Genomic DNA, 20,756 nt, shown 5'->3' on the forward strand with positions numbered 1-20,756 from the left:
CCCTTGAGGCGTACCACTAGGTTTGTACTGGAACACAATGAGTGAACATATGGAAGGTATTTAAAGGCCGTCGGGTTTTGTCATTTAATTACAAAGAATAGACTCTGACAAATAATAACATAATAACATACTCTATTAGGTCAATACACTTCCAATACCCATAGACCACTTGACCTCCGCGATCACCACCCACACTCGTAACTTCCGCCTAAGTCCCTAATACGGAATGATTACTACAACGCTCCACACCCGGTTAGTCTTTCATTCAATACTCACATACTGCCGACTTAATTTCGTCACTAAGATCACATCAGGCTCTCGCATAGCTGTCTGCTACACTTCGCTGCTGCCACAACCGGAGACCTCGGAGGACTTGCCAGTTCCACTACCACGACAAGACTCCTCCAGTCAGCCATCTACCTCAACCATTTCACCCCGCCTCTCAAGGAAGGTATAATCCGATTAACCTTATCCCTAGAGCGGTAACCTTGTTCCTAGAAGCCTGAGTCCTCTTTCCAGGAATTATTAATTTGGCTAAGCAGCTGTGGTCTTAATCCATTGACCTTTCGTAGATATGTGATCCATAGTCTGTCTACTTAACATGTACTTCCAATCATCATTCGTTAAGTGTTGTAGTAATGATCCTCTAGCTAATAATCCCTCCTAACTTGTGGATTACAACACCCCGTCTGTGAAGATGTGAGTCGTTGTGGGTCTAGAGATAGTTTCCATTTGTTGTTCTATTACTTCCTTGAGCCTCTGCGGGTCACATGCTGATTTTTTAACTGGTAATCTTTCAATGATTATCTTTAGATTCGGTTCTTCCCATGGAGGAGGCTTCCGAAAGTGTTGATATGATCTATCTTCCCCTTTGTTTTTAATGGTACATTTCAGGTCCATTTTCTCTAAAACTTTGACCACATTATCCATCCATGAGCTTGTTCTATACTGTAGGTAATTCTGAAAGAATCTCTGTATGCTGTCTTTGATTGACAGTCTGGCGGTTGTTCCAGTCAGTTTTCCTTTTATGGTGGCTATCCTTTGTTTCATCCTGTTTTCTAATGCTGGTAAATTGGTTTCCATTCTAAGGTTCTCTCTACGCGTCCATATAAGTGCTCCCAGCATTGTTCTCAGAGCATCATTTTGAGACACTTCCAGTTTCTCCCATTGGTTATCACTGAGGGATGTAAGAGCAGGGGCAGCATAGTCGATGAGTGACCTAACTGCTTGAACGTAGTACATTTTGAGTACTGGTAGAGATGCACCCTCTCTAGGACTGGTCAGAGAGCGCAAAGCTGAGTTTCTGCCTTTACAGCGTTGCCGAAGATATTCAATTTCTTGAGTGAATTTCAACTGGTTGTCTATTATGACTCTTAGGTATTGAAAAGAGGTAACCCACTCAATTTCTTGTCCTTGTATTGACAAGTCTGATGTCTTGAGTTCTCATTTTAATGGCCATAGCTTTTGTTTTATTGCTGTTTATTTTCACTGCTATGCATTCCGCTTCCTTGCTGATAATATCTAGGCATTTTTGTGCATGGTTCCTTACACCTTTGCCATTGATGATGACCACAAAGTCGTCTGCATAGTTAAGAAGTTTGGCTTTTGGTAGCTTGAGCTTCATGAATTGTTCCATGAGACAGTTGAAGAGGAAGGGGCTTAGTATTCCTCCCTGCGGAGTTCCATTTTCCCGCCTCTTTGAGGTCGATGTTTTTCCTTGGAATTTGACTTTAGCTTTTCGGTTAAGCAGGCTTCCTTTGGGAAAAGCAAGAGCGTGTCCTTTGATTTCCATATCCACAAGGCAGCACAGTGTAGCTGGAGCACTGGCTAACTCGAAGGCTTTTTCAAGGTCTAGAAAAATAAGGATTCCAGGTTTGTCATTGATTTGATCCAGGAGGGAGGTAAGGCATTCTGTGGTTCCAACACCTTTTCTGTTAGCAAACATATTTTGGTGTAGTGGATTGGCTTTCCATTCAATTCGATTAAGGGCCATTCTTTCTGCAGTTTTGGCCAGACAGCTTGTTAATGAGATGGGTCTTGGATTTCCTGGGTCTTTAGGTTTTGGAATGGGAACTATAATTGCACTGTTCCAAGAGAGTGGTCGGATTCTTGTCACTCATACTCTGTTGATGAGATTCAAGAAGGCTTTTTCACCCTTTTCTCCTAGCTTGGCTAGCATGTTGTAAGTGATTTTGTCCTCGCCTGGAGCTGTATTTTTAGTTTTCTTTGTAGCACTTCTGAGTTCTTTCAGATTGAAAGGTTGGTCTAGTTCGTCAGGTAAGGCTAAAGCATCATCTATTTTTTTCCATCTTGCTGCTTGAAGTCTTTGTTGGTGAGTCAGGTTGCTTGAGGAAGTTGAGTGGAACTGGCTCTTGAAGCAAATAGATTTGCTAGCCTTTCTGCTTCTTGCTCTGGATGAACATGGTGTGGCGGAGCAGGAGGCGATTTTCCTTTGGCCTTGTTGATCTGCCTCCAGATGTCGCCCAAGGACGTATGCTGATTTAGCTTGGCACACCACTCGAGCCATTTTTCTTCTCTGATTTTTGCTGTTTCTTCAAACAATCCCATTATTTGCATTAGCGCGGGAGGAAATGATGTTAGTCGAGTTAGGAGTGAGGAACTGATTCAGAGGTATAAAATAGTCATAGAATTAGTTAGGAGCAATGGCTCCGCCAGTGCTCCTAACACACCATGTTCATCCAGAGCAAGAAGCAGAAAGTCTAGCAAATCTATTTGCTTCAAGAGCCAGTTCCACTCAACTTCCTCAAGCAACTCTGACTCACCAACAAAGACTTCAAGCAGCAAGATGGAAAAAAATAGATGATGCTTTAGCCTTACCTGACGAACTAGACCAACCTTTCAATCTGAAGATTTCAGAAGTGCTACAAAGAAAACTAAAAACACAGCTCCAGGCGAGGACAAAATCACTTACAACATGCTAGCCAAGCTAGGAGAAAAGGGTGAAAAAGCCTTCTTGAATCTCATCAACAGAGTATGAGTGACAAGAATCCGACCACTCTCTTGGAACAGTGCAATTATAGTTCCCATTCCAAAACCTAAAGACCCAGGAAATCCAAGACCCATCTCATTAACAAGCTGTCTGGCCAAAACTGCAGAAAGAATGGCCCTTAATCGAATTGAATGGAAAGCCAATCCACTACACCAAAATATGTTTGCTAACAGAAAAGGTGTTGGAACCACAGAATGCCTTACCTCCCTCCTGGATCAAATCAATGACAAACCTGGAATCCTTATTTTTCTAGACCTTGAAAAAGCCTTCGAGTTAGCCAGTGCTCCAGCTACACTGTGCTGCCTTATGGATATGGAAATCAAAGGACACGCTCTTGCTTTTGCCAAAGGAAGCCTGCTTAACCGAGAAGCTAAAGTCAAATTCCAAGGAAAAACATCGACCTCAAAGAGGCGGGAAAATGGAACTCCTCAGGGAGGAATACTAAGTCCCTTCCTCTTCAACTGTCTCATGGAACAATTCATGAAACTCAAGCTACCAAAAGCCAAACTTCTTAACTATGCCGACGATTTTGTGGTCATCATCAGTGGCAAAGGCGCAAGAAACCATGTACAAAAATGCCTAGATATTATCAGCAGGGAAGCGGAATGCATAGCAGTGAAAATAAACAGCAATAAAACAAAAGCTATGGCCGTTAAAATGAGAACTCAAAACATCAGACTTGCCAATACAAGGACAAGAAATTGAGTAGGTTACCTCTTTTCAATACCTAAGAGTCATAATAGACAACCAGTTGAAATTCACTCAAGAAATTGAATATCTTCGGCAACGCTGTAAAGGCAGAAACTCAGCTTTGCGCTCTCTGACCAGTCCTAGAGAGGGTGCATCTCTACCAGTACTCAAAATGTACTACGTTCAAGCAGTTAGGTCACTCATCGACTATGCTGCTCCTACTGCTACATCCCTCAGTGATATTTCAGTTTCTCCAATGGGAGAAACTGGAAGTGTCTCAAAATGATGCTCTGAGAACAATGCTGGGAGCACCTATATGGACGCGTAGAGAGAACCTTAGAATGGAAACCAATCTACCAGTATTAGAAAACAATGAAACAAAGGATAGCCACCATAATAGGAAAATTTACTGGAACAACCGCCAGACTGTCAATCAAAGACAGCATACAGAGATCCTTTCAGGAAAACCTACAGTATAGAACAAGCTCATGGATGGATAATGTGGTCAAGATTTTAGAGAAAATGGACCTGAAATGTACCAATAAAAACAAAGGGGAAGATAAACCATATCAACACTTTCGATAGCCTCCTCCATGGGAAGAACCGAATCTAAAGATAATCATTGAAAGATTACCAGTTAAAAAATCAGCATGTGACTCGTAGAGGCTCAAGGAAGTAATAGAACAACAAATAGAAACCATTTCTAGACCCACAACGCCTCACATCTTCACAGACGGATCAGTTGATCAAGAAAAAGGTTCTGCTGGGGCAGCAGTTTACACTACCAACCATGAAGCTTACTGGAGCATGAATAGTGGGTGCTCAACATTGCAAACAGAATGATATGCCCTGAAGGAGGCAATAAACTATACAGTTGAGAATAATTTACATGATGTCAACATTTATACCGACTCTAAATCTTCGCTCCAGACATTGTTATCCAGTCAGAACAGAAATGATATACAACTCACAGAAATTCAACATATTGGAAAAGAAGCCCATAATCTAGGGCTGTCAATCACCCTAAATTGGATACCAAGTCACATTGGCATAGATGGTAATGAAAAGGCAGACTCACTAGCAAAAGCTGCCACTGCTCTACCTGTTATACAGGTTCAAATACCTCCAAGTTTCTCACAGATTAAGGAGCAAATCAAAAAGAAAATATTATCAACTATCAAAAGTCGCCACAGAGCCAAAGTAGCGGAAGGAAGATCCACTGCGATATGGTACGAATAAGCCACTGGTTACTCCTCTTTCAAGCCTGGCAAAAAGATATCCAGAGACATTGCAGTAGCCATACACAGATTCAGATTTGGTTACAAGTGCTGCTGGGAGGTGATGAACCCAATAGTTAAAGAGTGTCACATCTGTGAAACTGAAGCAGAGGCGCCACTATTGCACTACTTACTGGAATGTGAAGCTACTGAACCCCTGCGCATCAAACTCAACATTAATCCAACGACATCAGCTGCATTAGATGCCCATTTCACCGCGACTACAATGATTAGAAAAGCCGTTGAGGAATGGGACTCATTAGTGAGCATTCTGCATCTACATCCGCCACCAAGATAATGTTAATAAAACAAGACTAAAACCAGTGCACTAAAACAGAAGCGATAAATAAACAGGGAAAAAGGAGGAATCCCCCACCTCTATTTTAAACTTAGACCCAAATATCACAGAAACAAGGTTATCGCATATAACCAAACTCAATTACGGGCTCACCATAGCCCGTGCTACATGGACACTTCGTTCTGAGTAGCTAAATCTGAAACAAAAACAACAACAGTTAGAAGTAAGGGAGGAATCCCGATCATATGTATCATTCTTCCAAGAAAGCTCGGTTGGGATTACTCCATGGAATCTGGCATTCAGAAACTCGCAGATTTCCTTGTCACTTTCTGTATATGCCCCCTCTGTTTTCCTTAGTCATGTCACTTGGTCGTTCACTAACATTTTCCTTCTTATATGACTATGTAGTAATTTAGGTTGATTTTTCGCTTTGATTGCAATATCGTTCTCATGGTTCATTTCCAATATTCTCCTGTTAGTTTAGTTCATGTATTATGCATTCCATACCCATCTTGTGGGCGGTAGTGGAAAAGGATTACAGAGCCTTAATGGGTTAATGGTTAAGGGGTAATGGGCTCCGGGACTGAACCCCACAATTCATTTAGCTAAGCAAATTGCAATCTAGATGAGCTAGTCATAAAATTCAATACACATCGTCACATCAATAATGGGCTCGAGATCGACCACAAGTACAGTTTCTAAATTAAGCAACTGACATATATGGAGAGCTAGTGTCAAAATTGATATGTTTGTCCTTCACACCGCCCCCAATCCATTGGGCATCGGTGGATAGGTAACAATCACTTGGTTATTACCTACAGTTAGCAAACTGGGGATATTTGGCCATGACTTCTGGTAGCAGATCATATTGAATGAAATATTTACACTTCTGGAACATTTGTAAAGGAATTGTCTCTGAATTCACATATCTTTTCGCACTCTTTATATTTATATATTCGTTCCTAGCTCTTTTGCATCTTATCCTGTTGTCGTCTGTCTTTTATCCTCTGTACTCCTCCACTCCCATCTCCTTCTCATTTTTGCTTCCTGGCACTGTCAATTAAATCATGCGTTTCTATTCCCTCGAACATTTTCTTTTACTGTTGGTATAAAACACGTTGGCCACCTTGCATTTCCACTTGACTAAGTCCATCATATCTTGCACTGTTTTTCCTATTTGTTCTTCTTCCCCCTGCACTTTTCCCAGATATTATGTTATACTCCTGTAATCATCTTTCTTATAGTCTCTTCTCCTTTCCCAGACCTCTTGCCCCGTGGTCACAATATTAAGTTCAATTATGTAGTCAAAGACTAGGACACAGTGGTCACTGGCTCCTAGTGGTATTTCATGTTCCATATTCGAAATGTCTTCGTCATTCTGGGTAAAAATCAGGACTAATAGGCTTGGTGTAGTTCTTCATAAGTTGGGTTAGGAAAATCCTGTTTATAACTTCCACTAATCTTCCTCCCCACGTTTCTTCCCAGCCATGGGGATTTCTTGATTCACAGTCGAGCTTTCCCTAATTGAGGAGTGTGTGTGTGTTTAATATATACTACATATTATAAAATTAATAGGTCAGAAATCAGTACATTAGACAACCAATGGTTGGACAAGTTTACAGCTCGATCCTCCATGCACAAATAGGTGAATACACAAACACACTCAAACACTATTCACTCACAGAACACAGACCACGAACCTTATTCACTCACAGAACACAGACCACGAACCTTATTCACTCACAGAACACAGACCACGAACCTTATTCACTCACAGAACACAAACCACGAACCTTATTCACTCACAGAACACAGACCACGAACCTTATTCACTCACAGTACACAGACCACGAACCTTATTCACTCACAGAACACAGACGACGAAACTTATTCACTCACAGTACGCAGACCACGAAAAACTATTCACTCACAGTACACAGACCACGAACCTTATTCACTCACAGTACACAGACCACGATTTGCAGAAATGCTTAAAAAGAGCCCTGAAACTAGGTCTGCAGTTAGAGAAGTTGCCATGGAAGTGGCTTCTTCTCAGGAAGCAGCTAGATGTACTAGCCAGCTGATAGAGCGAAAAAGAGCAGTAGTAATAATAGGCATTCAGGAGCAAACAGGGACCAGTCGAGTGGAAAGGAGAGACAAGGACAAAAATGAAGTTAATGAAATCCTTAAAGGGATAAAGATGGAGAGGGCTGACCAAGATATTGAAAAGGTTTTCAGAGTTGGACAGTACAACAAGAACAGAGACCATGTAATAAAGGTGGTATTCAAGAGCGAGTGAACAAAAGAGAACTTGCTAGCAAGGAAGAGCAGACTAGCAAATGTACAGAGGTTCAAAAAGGTATTCCTGCAGAGGGATATGACAAGGGATGAGAGAGAGAGGGCAGCAGTTGCGAGGAGGGAGTGCAGGGAGAAAGAAAGGAATCAGGGAGCCACAACCCGGAGCCCTACAATCCCAGAGGGGAACGGGGAACCCTCCACAAGCGACTCAAGAGACACATTGAGAGAAGCACCCCCCCCCCCATCCTCCATCCAATAGATGCCCTACCTCCCCCCCACCATGCCCTCCCTTCTCCCCCACCCCAAAGCCCTCCTTAATCCTTCATGCCCTCCCTTCTCCCCCACCCCAAAGCCCTCCTTAATCCTTCATGCCCTCCCTTCTCCCCCATCCCCAAGCCCTTCATTCTCCCCTGTCCCCCCCCCCCTAAACCCTCCAGTATCCTCCACCCTCCTGAGCCCTCCCTCCCCCCCTCCCACTCTCCTCAGCCCTCCCTTTTTCCTCATCCCCCTCAGCACTCCCTATCCCACAACCTTCCCCCCCAAGCCCTCCTTCCTTTTATGCCCTCCCAAGCATAAAGCATAAAGCCCCCCCATTCCTCCTCATTCCCCCAAGCCCTCCCTCCTCCCATACCCCCCTAAGCCCCAACTTCTCCCACACTCTCCAAAGCCTCCCCCTTTCACCCCCTCCCCCAAGCCTCCCCTGCTCACCCACCCCCCCAAGACCTCTTTTCTCCCCCCCCCCCAACCCTCCCCCCCCCCTACACCACCCTCCCCGTACCAGATCCTCCCAGCCCCCGCACACCCCATACCCCCCCAAGTCCCCCTTCATAGCCCCCCCCCCCCCTCCATCCTGGTCCCTCCCTGTTTCCCTGCTTCAAGGGAAGCAATAGGATCTGAGAAAGGACAGAAGAGAGTCAGCTTAAGGGTGATGTACTCGAACATAGATGGGATCACCAGCAAGGCAAGTGAACTACGGGAAAGAACACAAGAAGTGAACCCAGATATAATCGGACTCACAGAAACAAAACTCTCAGGTATCATAACGAATGCGGTGTTTCCCCAGAACTATACTGTAATAAGGAAAGAGAGGGAAGGACGGGGAGGAGGTGGAGTGGCCCTACTAATAAGAAAGGAATGGAGCTTCAAGGAGATGATCATCCCGGGATGCGAGGGATTCAGAGACTACATAACAGGAACCATGACATTGGGAGGAGCAAAAGTAGTAGTAGCAGTGATATATAACCCTCCACCAAATGACAGAACACCAAGGCAAGAGTAGTAGGCATCCTTCAGTCTAAAGACTATGGAGTTGTGCCCTGACAGGGCACAAAGCCTGGGTAGGTAGATATGGAGATGAAGCTGTTACCCATGCAGCAGGTCCCCCCTCTCCACGTTGATGAAATTATCCAATAGAAAGGCAAATGCCAATACGCATGGTTCCAGCAACGTTGCAGGAGCTGCCAGAACGAGGTCGACGTCAACAACGAACTGCCTTAGGGGCTCCAACTCCGGGGTTTTCCTCGAGGTTAACTCCTGAAGCCTTTTCCAAAAAAGGGGTATGGCCGCAAGGCAGCAGAGGTTTAAAATCAGGGTTTTCCTTCCCCTAGATGGGCTGCCTTCCCAGGCTATCGAGTCCCATCTACCCGGAGCAGCTGGTTTTAAGGCGCCAGAGGCACACCCTCGCCCCTTCTCCTGTCGATAAAAGCAGTTCCGCCGGACTTAACGACTAAGCCACCCGTGCAGGCCAGGAGTTGGACTTGGTTGTCAGATGCTATTGGAGACGCATGCTGTATAGGAGCATTTTATAGGTCATGGGAGCTCGTCCCCCATTACCACCCCCTGGCTATGACAACCCCTTGGAACTGGGAAGGCAAGAGTATAACAACAACAACATGGCAGTTAACACTATAATTGAGAAGGCAGCCACTGCGGCCTGTAGAAATAGATCCCATCTGCTCATCATGGGAGACTTCAATCACGGAAAGATAGACTGGGAGAACAAGGAACCGCACGGAGGAGAGGATACATGGAGAGTCAAACTAATGGAGGTGGTGACAAGAAACTTTCTAAGCCAACATGTCAGGGAACGCACTAGGATAAGAGGAAACGATGAACCAGCGAGACTCGACCTGGTCTTCACTCTGAACGACTCCGACATAGGGGAAATCAGCTATGAGGCTCCAGTAGGAATGAGCGACCACAGTGTGCTGGAGTTTGAGTATCTGGTTGAGGAAGGGTTATTGAACTGGAGGAGGGGTACTGAAAACAAAAAAATGGCATTCCGAAAGGGAAACTATGAGGAGTTAAGAAAATTCCTAACAGATATGACATGGGAAACAGAGCGCAGGGGAAAGACGGCCCAGGACATGATGGACTTCATCACGCACAAGTGCAAGGAAGCAGCGAACAAGTTTATCCCAGTTCAAAAGGAAACCAATGAAATGTAGATGAGAAACCCATGGTTTAATCAGAGATGTAGGCTAGCTAAGCAGCAAAGTAATAGGACATGGAGAAACTATAGGAATAACAGGACACTTGAGAGCAGAGAAAGATATCAGAGTGCTAGGAATGAATATGTCAGGATGAGAAAAGAGGCAGAAAGACAATACGAAAATGACATCGCAAGCAAGGCAAAGACTCAACCCAAATTGCTGCATAGCCACATCAGGAGAAAAACAACAGTAAAGGAAAAGGTAATGAATATAAGGATAGGGGCAGAAGAATTCACTACAAACGACAAGGAAGTGTGTGAGGAACTGAATAAGAAATTCCAGGAGGTCTTCACCTTAGAGCAAGGAGAGATTCCAGAGATAAGAGAGGGAATAGTTACCCAGGAACCACTAGAAGAGTTTGAGATTACCAGTGGGGAAGTAAAAAAGTGTTTACTAGAGTTGGATGTGACAAAGGCTATAGGCCCAGATGGAATCTCCCCTTGGATACTAAGGGAAAGAGCAGAAGCACTGTGCCTGCCACTCTCCATAGTGTATAACAAATTACTGTAAACAGGGGAACTGCCAGAAATTTGGAAGGCAGCTAATGTAGTTCCAATATACAAGAAAGGGGATAGGCAGGAGGCACTGAACTACAGGCCAGTGTCCCTAACCTGCATACCATGCAAGCTGATGGAGAAGATTGTGCGAAGAAAGCTAGTGGAGCACCTGGAGCGAAGGAACTTTGTAACGCAGCATCAACATGGGTTCAGGGATGACAAGTCCTGCCTCACAAGGCTAATTGAATTCTACGACCAGGCAACAAAAAATCAGGCAAGAAAGAGAGGGGTGGGCAGACTGCATATTTTTGGATTGTCAAAAAGTCTTTGATACAGTACCACAGAAGAGGCTAGTGAAAAAGCTGGAGATGCAGGCTGGAGTGAAAGGGAAGGTACTCCGCTGGATAAGAGAGTACCTAAGTAACAGAAGACAACGAGTCATTGTGAGGGGTGAGGTCTCGGATTGGCGTGACGTCACAAGTGGAGTCCCGCAGAGGTCGGTCCTTGGACCTATACTATTTCTGATATATGTAAATGATTTCCAAGAGAGTATAGAATCGTTTCTATCAATGTTTGCTGATGATGCAAAAAATTATGAGGAGGATTGAAACAGAGGATGATAGTAGGAGGCTACAGGACGACCTAGACAGACTGAATGAATGGTCCAACAAATGGCTGTTAAAGTTTAACCCGAGTAAATGCAAAGTAATGAAACTAGGCGGTGGTAACAGGAGGCCAGACACAAGACACAGAATAGGAGATGAAGTACTTAATGAAACGGAAAGAGAGAAAGATCTAGGAATTGATATCACACTAAACCTGTCTCCTGAAGCCCACATAAAAAGAATTACGTCTGCGGCATAGGCGAGGCTGGCTAACATCAGAACAGCCTTCAGGAACCTGTGTGAGGAATCGTTTAGATTCTTGTATACCACATACGTAAGACCAATCCTGGAGTATGCGGCCCCAGCATGGAGCCCGTACCTTGTCAAGCACAAGACGAAGCTGGAAAAAGTTCAGAGGTATGCCACTAGACTAGTCCCAAAACTAAGAGGCATGAGTTACGAGGAAAGACTGTGGGAAATGCACCTTACGACACTGGAAGACAGAAGGGTGAGGGAAAATATGATCACTACCTACAAAAATCCTCAGGGGAATTGACAGGGTAGACAAGAATATACTATTCAACACTGGCGGTACGCGAACAAGGGGACACAAGTGGAAACTGAGTACCCAAATGAGCCACAGGAACGTTAGAAAGAACTTTTTCAGTGTCAGAGAAGTTAACAGGTGGAATGCATTAGGCAGAGATGTGGTGGAGGCTGACTCCATACACAGTTTTAAATGTAGATATGATAGAGCCCAGTAGGCTCAGGAATCTGTACACCAGTTGGTTGACAGTTGAGAGGGGGGGGGCCAAAAGAGCCAAAGTTCAACCCCCACAAGCACAATTAGGTGAGTACAATTAGGTGAGTACGAAAAACTCTTCACTCACAGGATACAACCCATGAACACTATTGACTCACAGTAAACAGAACACGAACTCTTAAACACAGTGACATTCTTTGTGTAAAGAAGTTTATCTTATGTGGTCTTAACCTTGCAGGAACATCGTTCTGGACAAATTTTTCAAAAGGAACCTCTCCTCAGACATCATACAGAAGATCACTAGAGACTTCATCACCTTAAGGAATGCCGGCATGAAGGTATGGTGAGCTGAACACAATATTGTGAGCTGAACACAATATTGTGAGCTGAACACAATATTGTGAGCTGAACACAATATTGTGAGCTGAACACAATACGGTGAGCTGAACACAATATGGTTGCACTGTCTTGCATGTTGAGCTTAACACAATATGGTGAGATTGTCTTGCATGCAGGTATGGTGAGATTAACACAATATGGTCAGATTAACACAATATGGTTAGATACGGCCACCATCAATCACGCTGCACCGGACAGGAGAGATGCGGAGTGTGCACCCAGTGACATCCAACCAAAGACTGTATAGCCAAGCACAAGGCAAACCAGACCACAACAGCCAAATATCCAAATTGTGGAGGCAAACATCATGCCTGGAGCACAACCTGCTCTGCACGGAAAGAAAAAGTGCAGACAGCTCAGGCCAGGATAAACACACAGACCAGCACTACATACACCAACACCAACGTCTGGAACACTCGTACACAGCCACAACAGACACCCACTCTCACAGAGCAAAACTTCCCGAATCTATTAATTCCAAATCAGAAAATACACAAAAGTGCTGCAGAAATACAGCAAATGCAAAAGAGCAGAAAACAATTACTTTCGGAATCAACACAACAGATATACAGTTTTACCCCCGAGGTCCAGCTGAAAAACATCGTGAAGATCATGGCAGAGACCATTATCAATTGCCTACAGGTGACGCCTCACGCCTCACAACAACAGACTCAAGAAATCACTTGTGTGATAATGGACAAGATCGTGCAGCAGACCACAGTTACACGAGAAATAGACAGTCTGAGACAAGACGAAGCACAAGAGGACAAACAGTGCAACATGGACATACAGACTACCAACAACAGTCGGGTAGTCAAGACACCAGAACATCAACATTTACAACAGCAACTGCAAGAAGCAGTGACCACCCAAGATCAACAGAATCTTACAACACAAGAGAGACAACAACAGCCAATGTAGTCTGATATGCAGCAACACCAACAAAGACGTATTGAACAGCAGAGATGCACAGGTTCCAACAACACAAGAAACAGCCACGAGCAATCAATGCAGTCCGACATGCAGCAATACCAACAACAAAGCGATGGACCACAGTTATGCACAGATTCCAACAACGCCGGGGATGACCACGAACAATCAATGCAGTCCGATTTGCAGCGACACGACTTGCGAGGTGGAGAATATAGAGGTCGATTCCGAAGAGGAGTTCTAGTAGAACAAGCAACACCAACCGAAACCGTCGTCTGGCCATTACGAATACTGCAGTGGAACATACAAGGTCTTGGAAATAAAAACCACACACTTCAGGAGGCTGCAATCAGCACGAAAGCAGATATAATCGTTTTGGAAGAAACTTTTTTCCCAGCCACGAAATCCTTCAGATTAGCTGGATATCAGTACTGTTATACCGTATGAGCAGGGGAGACAAAGAGGGTTAATGACCCTAGTCAGGCACACCATACCCAGCAAGAAAATAGACTCAGTTTCATGTGGGGATGGAGTAGAGGTATTAGTAGTAACAGTGAATATGGCTAATATTGAGCTCCTCATATACAACGTCTACAAGCCCCCTAGACGTAAACTAGAAGCAGAGGCAGTGCTTACCTTGGCCACGCAGGAAAATGTAATTATTGCTGGGGATTTTAATGCTCATCATCAAGAGTTAGGTGCAACTGGGCCAGCCAATGCAGATGGGCGCCATTTAGCTGCAGCTCTGCGAGAAGTACCTGAAATTACACTTCTCAACACTGGGGAACCCACTCACATTCTAGGAGGTTCCCTTGATCTTACATTCATCTCAACAGCACTCAAGCATCAGGCGAAGTGGGAAGTAGACCCGGTGATCACCAGTGACCACTATGCTACTGTCACGACACTAAACCTGGCACGACCTCCTCCACCACCTGCACAGCCTAGGTGGAATTTAAGAATGGCCAATTGGAATATATACCAAGAAGAACGTGAAAAATGGTATGCAACACACACGCCACCTGAGGATTTGAACATACACGAGACCAATCTGCAGGAAGCCATTGCAGCTGCTGCAATCAAAGCTATTCCAATCATTATCACAGGAAACACAAAACGAAAGAACTATTGGTTCTATAGTAATGAAGTTAAAGAACAGAACCACAGAGTCAACATCTTCAGAAAACACCTAAACAGAAACCCCACACCAGATGGAAGAACTCTGCTAAGAGCGGTGATATCTGAAGCAAGACGAGTTTCTCGAGCTGTAAAGGAGGCAAGATGGTTTGAGTGGTGTCAAACTCTAAATGAACATAGTAGTCTTGGCAAGATATGGGGTCAGATTAAAACTATATCAGGTCGACCAGCCCGGCCACAGGCATGTATTCAACCATTGCAGGAGGCTGAGAGACTTGCTCTCCAATTTGCAGAAAGAACAGCTTCATATCAGCTTCCTGCAATGGTCCGAAGGCAGCAAGAACAATTAAAACAAGAGAGGTTGACAGTCATTCATGAGAGCATAGCTATAAATGACGAATGTGACTGTCCCTTCACCACACAAGAACTAATCAGGGCCAAAAAAGGTGGTAAGGACACTGCACCAGGTGCTGATAACATTACATACTCAATGGTCGCACACGCAGGTCCTGCTGGAGAACAGGGAATATTGGACGTCATCAATGCATCTTGGCAGCAACGCAAACTACCGACCTCTTGGAAGCAAGCAGACATCATACCGATTCCTAAGCCGAAAGAACCTGGTAATTACAGACCCATTTCATTAACGTCATGCATTAGTAAAACTGCAGAACGGATGGTCTTAAATAGGCTACTGTGGAAGACTGGAGACCTTCATAAACACATATTTGGCTTCACTAGAGGAGTAGGTACTGCCAACTGCATAGCAACATTACTAGGAACAGTTAACTCGGGTCCAGCTATAGTGATCTTCCTTGATCTAGAAAAAGCATTTGAACTTGCAAGCCCGCAAGCAATATTACACACCTTAGTTAAAAAAGGTGTAAAGGGAAAAATGCTTGCATGGATTCAAGATTACCTAAGTCACAGGTATGCCAGAGTAAAGTTGCAAGGACAAGTGTCGGACTACCACTTGCACGAGAATGGGACTCCACAAGGAGTCGTCCTCAGTCCTAGTCTTTTTAACATCCTTGTGGAAAACCTTGTTACCATGACATTTACAGAAGGGGTTAAATTGCTAAGCTATGCTGATGATATATAGCATTAGTCATTACAGGTCCTTCACTTCTAAATAAAGCTCAAGGTGCATTAGATAAAGTAGCATCTGAATGCAGTGTTTTAGGGCTAAAAATATCTGCACAGAAGTCTAAGGCAATGAGACTAGGCGGCAACACTCCAGACAGGCACCTACGCATTCAAGACATTAACCTTCAGTGGGTTACACAATATCAATATCTCGGAGTGTGGATAGATTTTAAAATGACATTCAATAAGCAAATTCAATATCTAAAGGAGAAAGCAAAATCACGACTAAATATAATGAGAACAATCACAGGGCCCCGTCTAGGAGCGGGACACAAAGTGTTAAGGATGTTTTACATACACGCCGTTCGTTCCCTAGTTGATTATGCAGCGCCTGCCTTACTCACTCTTTCTCCTGGTCAGTGGGCTAACGTTGAGGTTCTTCAAAATGATGCATTGCGAATCATAACAGGAGCTCCCAGATGGACTAAAATACTGAACCTAAGAGTAGAAACCAAGCTAACGTCGATTGAAATAAGGGTAAAAGGGATTGCTGCGTGCATGCTGACCAAGATATTGACTAGACCTAGAATCAGTTCACTTAAAGATATAATCACTGGAGCACTAACTCTGGACAGAAGAGCCTCCAATAGCAACAGGTGGACCCATTGTGCGATAAACACCATCAATACATTCGATATAACAAACACAGTCACTGAGTGGGGTGTCGACGAAATACATGCAGACTTTGTTATGCAAGCCCCTTGGGAATCTCTGCCAGCAGACTTTAAGATTATGGCTCTTGAAAGAAAGAAGAACCAGACAAATCCTCATCTGCTACGTAACATTGCACAGATGCATATAGAAGCAAACATGGCATCCGACAGCTTCACTTACTTCACAGATGGATCAGTAGACCAGCAGGGACAAGAAACCAGAGCTGCAGTTAAAGCAGGAAACTCTGTAAATAGTTGGAGGCTCTCAAATGGGTGTTCGACTTTACAAACAGAGATGCTAGCCATTCAAAAGGCTTTGGAACATGCTCTTGCTGAACACCGACAACATGTTATCATACATACAGATTCGAGAACCGCCATTGAAACCTTGCAACAAGAACACATATGTGATAACATCCATCTGATCACAAATGTCATATCATTCATGCAAACACTCAAACGACAAGGCCGACGGGTACTTATCAACTGGGTGCCAAGTCATGTGGGAATAATAGGAAATGACATTGCAGACGAAGCTGCAAAACTTGCTACTAAGAGGAGAAATGTAGACATTTACATACCACAGAGTCTATCACAGATTAAGAAAGTAATTAGAAACAGAGCAATGCAAAAGATGTACAGTGACCACAACACAGCATTTGCAACATCAGGGTCTGCGGGTTGGTACAAGAATTCAACCAACTACGAACCACTTAGTTTGATGAAAGGGAACAGTAGAGCAACAGAAGTGCATTTACATCGCATCAGGCTTGGATACCCATGTGCATGGGAAATAGGCTTACAGGTTCCGGAAGATGAGAGGAAATGTCAGCACTGTGGAGAAATGCCCGACAGACCACTGGAACATTATCTAACACAGTGCACAGTTACAAACCCATTAAGATTTCAACTTAGATTCAACAGAGCAGAAGAAGTTGTTAAACACATATGGCAAAATCTTACTGAAGCGACCATACGAGTCATAAATACTCATACTCCGCCCAAGTAAAACAGAAACAAGCAACACTTAGTGGGCCAGCCAGAGACTTAGGACCCGCGCAGGAATATCCCTGAAAAAAAAAAAAAAAGCTTAATTAACACAATATGGTGATAGTAACTCAACATGATGAGACTGTTTTGCATTGTTAGCTTATGACAATATAGCAAGCTTAACACAATATTGAGATTGTCTTGAATGATGAGCATAACAAAATATGGTGATATTGTCTTGTATAGTGAGATTTACACAATAGTGTGAGATTTTCTTGCATAAAGGTATCGTGAGCTTAACACATTATGGTGAGAGTGTCTTGTATTGTGAGGCAAACACAATGAGGGCAGATTGTCTTGTATGGTGGGCTTACCACAATTTGGTGAGATTATCTTGCATAGTGAGCTAAATAAAATATAGTGAGAGTGTCATGCATGGTGAGCCTAACACAATTTGGTGAGCTTAACTCAATATGGTGAGACAGTTTTGCATGGCGAGCTGAACACACTATGGTAAGATGAACAAAATATGGTTAGATTGTCTTGAATTGTAAGTTTAACACAAATATGGTGAGATTGTCTTTTACAGTGAGCTTAACACAATATGGTGAACGTAACACAATATGGTAAGGTTTACACTATATTGTAAGCTTAACACAATATGGTGAGATGGTCTTTTGCGGTGAGCTTAACACCATATGTTTGAAATTATCCAACCATTATACAACATTTTTGTATTATAATACATCATCATCATTGTATTAACCACAATAATTACTAATCTTACTAATTCGTAGAATTAATCCATTACTGTTTTCTATTGCGAGACAATATTCTGTCAAATCCTTCCTGGTCCCATGACGCCGTGAGGTAGCGACAGGCTAAGACATGAAAAATTCAACGTAGTGTTGGGATTTTTACCGAGTCCAGTTACATGCTCTTTCTTTCCAAATATAATCTTTTATGAAGGAGTCTACTCATTTAGCGTACTGAACTTGATCATTTAATCAGATTGATTATATCACTAAATATTATTGCGAGGTAAAACAAATATACGTTGACCCTTCTCGTTTTATTTGTGCAATGTTAAATTAAACCTATTGCCTTTCGAAAAGATGTATTATGACTTGATACATTTATTAGTGACATCAGTACTTGTCATGATTCCTTACTTCCCTAATTAATTACCAGTAAATAAAATACTTTAAGCTCGAGATCACTTTGGAGTTTTCTGCGCATGCGTATCCGAGCGAGGGGTTAGGAGGAGAGCATCACTTCAGACTCTGCCACGCGCACTGACAGGCTCGCCATTCAGACGCTATATTAGCAGCGTGTTATGGGCGTGTTACCAGCGTGCAAGAGAGAGAAACGACATTGCAAGGAACTTGCTTAGTATCATTTTATTCGCCCCCACAACCACGAGAGCGGTGCCATGTTAATTCGGCACATAACGGCAGTGTCCTGGAACTTTTTAACTCTCCAGCCCATAATGGACGTCTTAACAACAGTACTGCAGGATGGTGGACTGGAATCGTTCCACTTGACCAACGGACATTTGGCCCGGGAACTATTATTTGCTTTTCTGTTTCTTGTGATCACATATAACATTTAGGCTAGTTGTCATTAGGCTGCGAAAATCCAGTACGTTTACTCTAACAGTTTCCGTAATTATTTTAGGAAATCATACTCTTTAATTTATGTAGAAGAATTCTAAAGTGTCAGATATATCGCTTAAATTATATGTGGAAGAATTCCGTATTATTAGGTATATCTTATTTCTTTACGTAGAAGATTTCTACATTGTAATTGCCTTTCAGCTCTTGAGTCCACGTCAAGCAAGGAGCTGGATCAAATCAATGGCGCTGGTTCACGTGAAGAACCAACCTTGGTTCTTGGCGAAGTAAGTAAGAAATTATCAAAAGAAGGCACCAAACCGGGAAGCCTATGTAGCACCATCAAATGCGCAGAATAATCAGAGGGCGCTAAATATCACCAAGGATGCCAATACGAGAACAAAAACGCATAAGGCGAACGATATCAAAAGTATCGGAGTCACCAAGAATTCTATTGAGGGACAGGTGACCGCGAGGGGCGGTCGGAAAGCAAGACACACGCTCGTCCTGGAAGTCAGGACATTCGAGAAGGACATGCACGACTGTAAGAGGGACAATGCAACTAGGACAATAAGGAGCTGGGCGGCGCTCCATCAAGTGACCATGGGTTAAGCCAGTATGGCCAATACGCAACCTCGCCAGAGCTGTTTCCTATCGCCGGTTACGGTAGATTGATTGATGAAGATTAAGCCACCCAAAAGGTGGCACGGGCATGAATAGCCCGTAAGTGGTGGCTCTTTTGAGCCATCACCAGTATCAAGAGCTGATACTGGAGATCTGTGGAGGTGCGACTACACCCTGTGTGACGGGAAATGTCTCCCCCCCCCCCCCTCCCGGTTACGGTAGGTTCTTGGCAAAGAACCAACCACCTTCACGTGCAACGATTTGCCCGACGCAACCCGTCGTCAGTGGAATGTGGCGACCGATTTCACATCTCTTAATTTTACAGCTAAGCTGTCAATTGTTGTTGTAGAGAAATAACCATGTAGTTACATTAATGATCTCTAAATGAGATCAATACTACTAACCCATTGATTTGACCATATACTTGGTCATACTACTGTAGTATTTTGAGGTACATTTGCCTCTAATTAGTATTATTATAATCCATTTAATTTCCATTCATATTATTATTACTCTGGCGAAGAACCAGCGCCAGAATCATGCTTGGGATTTATTAATTAATTAATAACATCTATAGGACACTAGTTCATGGTATTAATATCAAACCCCTTGCTCTACCTAGTTTTCCACTTTTTAAAAAAAAAGTGGCGGTACTTTGTAGCTATCGAAAATAGTATCAATTTAAATTAATTACTTGAGTCAAGTTTTCCCACACCATATAGTGAGCTTAAGACGATATGGTGAGATTGTCTTGTATGGTAAGACTAACACAATATGGTGAAATTATGCTGTACGGTGAGCTTTACACAATAGTGTGAGTTTGTCTTATATGGTGAGTTTAACACAATATGGTGAGATTGTCTTTTATTGTGAGCCTATCACAATATAGTGAGATTGTTTTGCATTGTGAGCTTAACACGATATGGTGAAATTTTCTATTCTGGTGAGCTTAACACACTATAGTGAAATTGTCATATATGGTGAGCAAAACACAATATTGCGAGATTTCTTTGCATGTTGTGCTTAACGCAATATGGAGAGATAATCTTAAATGGAGATTAACACAATATGGATAGATTGTCTTACATGAAGAGCTTAACTCAAAATGGTGAGATTGTCTTGTGTGGTGAGCTTAAACAAATATGGTGACATTGTTGTGCCTGGTTAGTTTTACACAATATGGTGAGATTTTCTTGCATGGTGAGCTTAACACAATACTGTGAGATTGTCATATACAGAGAGCGTAACACTATATGGTGAGATTGTCTTGGTTGGTATGCTTAACACAGTATTGTGAGACCTTCTTATATAGTGAGCGTAACTTAATATGTTAA

At 43.2% G+C, this 20,756-nt stretch overlaps 1 protein-coding gene across 1 annotated transcript in view; it reads left to right on the forward strand.

The window, feature by feature from the left end:
* LOC123746675 (uncharacterized) overlaps positions 1 to 20,756 on the forward strand; it is a 151,376-nt gene that overhangs the window by 15,224 nt on the left and 115,396 nt on the right. The window contains exon 3 of the mRNA XM_069316841.1: positions 12,169 to 12,268. Coding sequence (XP_069172942.1) covers positions 12,169 to 12,268 — 100 coding nt within the window. The remainder of the gene's footprint in view (positions 1 to 12,168; positions 12,269 to 20,756) is intronic.

This window comes from Procambarus clarkii, chromosome 85 (genome assembly GCF_040958095.1).
Source record: "Procambarus clarkii isolate CNS0578487 chromosome 85, FALCON_Pclarkii_2.0, whole genome shotgun sequence".
Taxonomy (NCBI): Eukaryota; Metazoa; Arthropoda; class Malacostraca; order Decapoda; family Cambaridae; genus Procambarus; species Procambarus clarkii.